We start from the raw sequence: 2,810 nt of genomic DNA, 5'->3' as shown, positions 1-2,810 counted from the left end.
GCGACCAGGCGGCCAGGGGCGCCGAGAGCCGTCAGGTTCCCGCAGCCACCGATTGGCCACTCACCAAACCGCCGTCTCTCTCTACATGTTGGAAATGAAATGTCTCTGGACAAACATACAGCTTAGGCTATTATATTCGCAAAATTAGCCATTTCCTACCCTCATCCCGCAAAACATGTGTTGCCTACATGTGCACTTATGAAATCATAGTAAAAAAATGTCATATTATGATTCTCACATACACTCACGCTTACACACACGCGTCTCACACACTCACACAATCACACACACTCACGCACACTCATACAACTCTCACACATCTCACATCTCACATACACTCACACACACAAACTCTCACACATACAGTCATGATACACTCATGCACACACACACATTCACACACTCATACAACTCTCTCATATATGTCACATGCTCACACACACATACTCTCACACACTCACACACACAGTCATGGCACACTCATACACTCATGCACACTCACACACACTCACCTACCCATCTGCACATACTCTCTCACACACTCATACAACTCTCACACACATTTCACATGCATGCACACACACACACACACCCTCACACACAGTCATGGACACTCACACACTATGCACACTCACACACACTCACATACCATCCATGCACATTCTCTCACATATACTCATACAACTCACACACACTCACCTCTCACACACACACACAACTCTCACACACTCACACTCTCACACACACAGTCACGGCACACTCACACACACTCACCTACCCATCCGTGCCGTGCATACTCTCTCACACACTCATACAACTTGCACACACATCTCACATGCTCACATGCACACACTCACACACAGTCATAGCACACTCACTCATGCATGCTCACGCACACTCACATACCCATCCATGCACATTCTCTCACACACATTTCACATGCTTGCACACTCATACACACTCTCTTACACGATCACACATACTCTCTCAGGTGCACTCATACAACTCACTCACACACCTCTCACACGCTCACACACATACACGATCACACACATCTCATACACTCACACACACACTCACGCTCACGCTCCTATGACTGACTGCAGTGACCTGAGAAGACATCGATGGACACGCTGCCGTGTCGCCTGCTTTCAATGAGCATTTGGCTGAGAAGCCGTCAGTCTGTTTCCTTGGTCACTACTCAGTGGGGAAAGGCCCTGCGTTCTCTAGGAGGACGGGCCATTGATGGCCATCGTCTGACGTTTTCACCGGAAAGGACTCCTAGCGGGCCCGCGGCCGCGGTGGCTCGTGGGGAGCGGGCTGAGACGCGAGGGGCACAGGAAGCGCGGTGGGGTCTTACGTTTGCAGCCCTCCCAGCGGCCTCGGTCCCAGGGACTTGAGCAAGGGCTCCGGCCGCATGGCCACGGTGGGCGACGTTTTGGGGCTGGAGTCGGACTCCCCGCTGTCCTCGTCGCCCATGGCCTTGATGTAGCTGCCGCTCCGCATCCTCCGGCAGGGGATCTCCTCGTCCTTGCCCCCGGGCGGGTACCCGGCCCACTCGTCCTGAGGCACCTGGGGAGAGAGACACGTCAGCCGCACACCGAGGCCCGGCCGGCTCCACGGGAGCGAGCGCTCCGGAGGCGCGGAGACACGGCGCTTCTATTTATTTTCATGATGTTCACCGATTTCAGAGAGAAGAGAGGGAGGGAGAGGAACACCAGTGAGAATCACTGACCCGCTGCCTCCTGCCCGCCCCTGCGGGGGACCAAGCCCGCAACCCGGGCCTGTGCCCCGACCGGGAATCGAACCCTGACCTCCTGGTTCATGGGCCGGCGCTCAACCACTGAGCCTCACCGCCGGGCTTACGGCTCTTGAGGGTCATTCATCGTTGAACATTAGGCACGCAGACCTGTCGGTGCCCCCGGGCCGGCCCTGAACCCTGAACGGACATGAGCAGGAAGTGACTGCTTTTTCCCATCACAAAGCGCTAGAGGAACATCCCGGGAAAGTGAGGACCTGCCAGAGAAGTGAGTGAGGACGCCCTCCGGGACCCGGAAAACCACGGGTAACGGTTAGGCTGCGTCCTTCCGGACGGGTGCCGGGGCGACCCGAGAGCTGGAGGGGAAGTTACCCATGTGGGGCAGGAGGACGCAGCAGACATGGAAGAGGAAGGAGGTGGCGCATGGCACCTGGGGGTCCCCACGCGGGGTCCCACCTTCCTGCCCCAGAAGCCCCTGCGGCGGGCGCCCACCCAATCAGGTGACAGTCATTGAAGGTGACCTTTGACGCTTGGCCCGCTGCTGGGAAACAGGAAAACAAGGGCCTTTTCTGGGAACAAGTGGAACAAATTCATTCTCTGACTCGCCCATTGTCCGCTCGGACCTCAGACGCGTACGGCGTCTTCCTCTGATGCCAGCGCCGCCTTCTGTGCCAGGTGACCCTGAAAAGCACCCTTTGTCTGCAGTGTGGCGGGCCTGGGGAGCGTTACGCTGAGCAGAGCCAGCCAGTCAGACCACAACAGGCATTGCACAATCACACACACCTGTGGGATCTCACCAACAACATAATCCGATGAACAAAACCAGATCCAGAGCCCTGGATGGTGTGGCTCAGCGGATAGTGCACAGGCCTGTGGACTGAAGGGTCCCGGGTTTGATTCCAGCCAAGGGCACTTGCCCAGGTTGTGGGCTCGATCCCCAGTGTGGGGCGTGCAGGAGGCAGCCGATCTATGGTTCTCTCTCATCATGGATGTTTCCACCTCTCTCCCTCTCCCTTCCTCTCTGAAATAAAAAATATATATAAAAAAGAAA

General features: G+C 56.0%; 1 protein-coding gene across 1 annotated transcript in view; it reads right to left on the bottom strand.

The window, feature by feature from the left end:
- The window catches only part of DLGAP2 (discs large homolog associated protein 2), a gene marked incomplete at its 5' end in the record, with an annotated part of 55,187 nt that overhangs the window by 50,597 nt on the left and 1,780 nt on the right, over nucleotides 1–2,810 (bottom strand). The window contains 1 exon segment of the mRNA XM_015570589.1: nucleotides 1,361–1,572. Within this exon segment, the coding sequence (XP_015426075.1) occupies nucleotides 1,361–1,572 (212 nt within the window).

Source organism: Myotis davidii, unplaced genomic scaffold (assembly GCF_000327345.1).
Source record: "Myotis davidii unplaced genomic scaffold, ASM32734v1 scaffold807, whole genome shotgun sequence".
Taxonomy (NCBI): Eukaryota; Metazoa; Chordata; class Mammalia; order Chiroptera; family Vespertilionidae; genus Myotis; species Myotis davidii.
The sequence above is the reverse complement of the archived record's forward strand: the minus strand, read 5'-3'. Positions and strand labels throughout refer to the sequence as shown.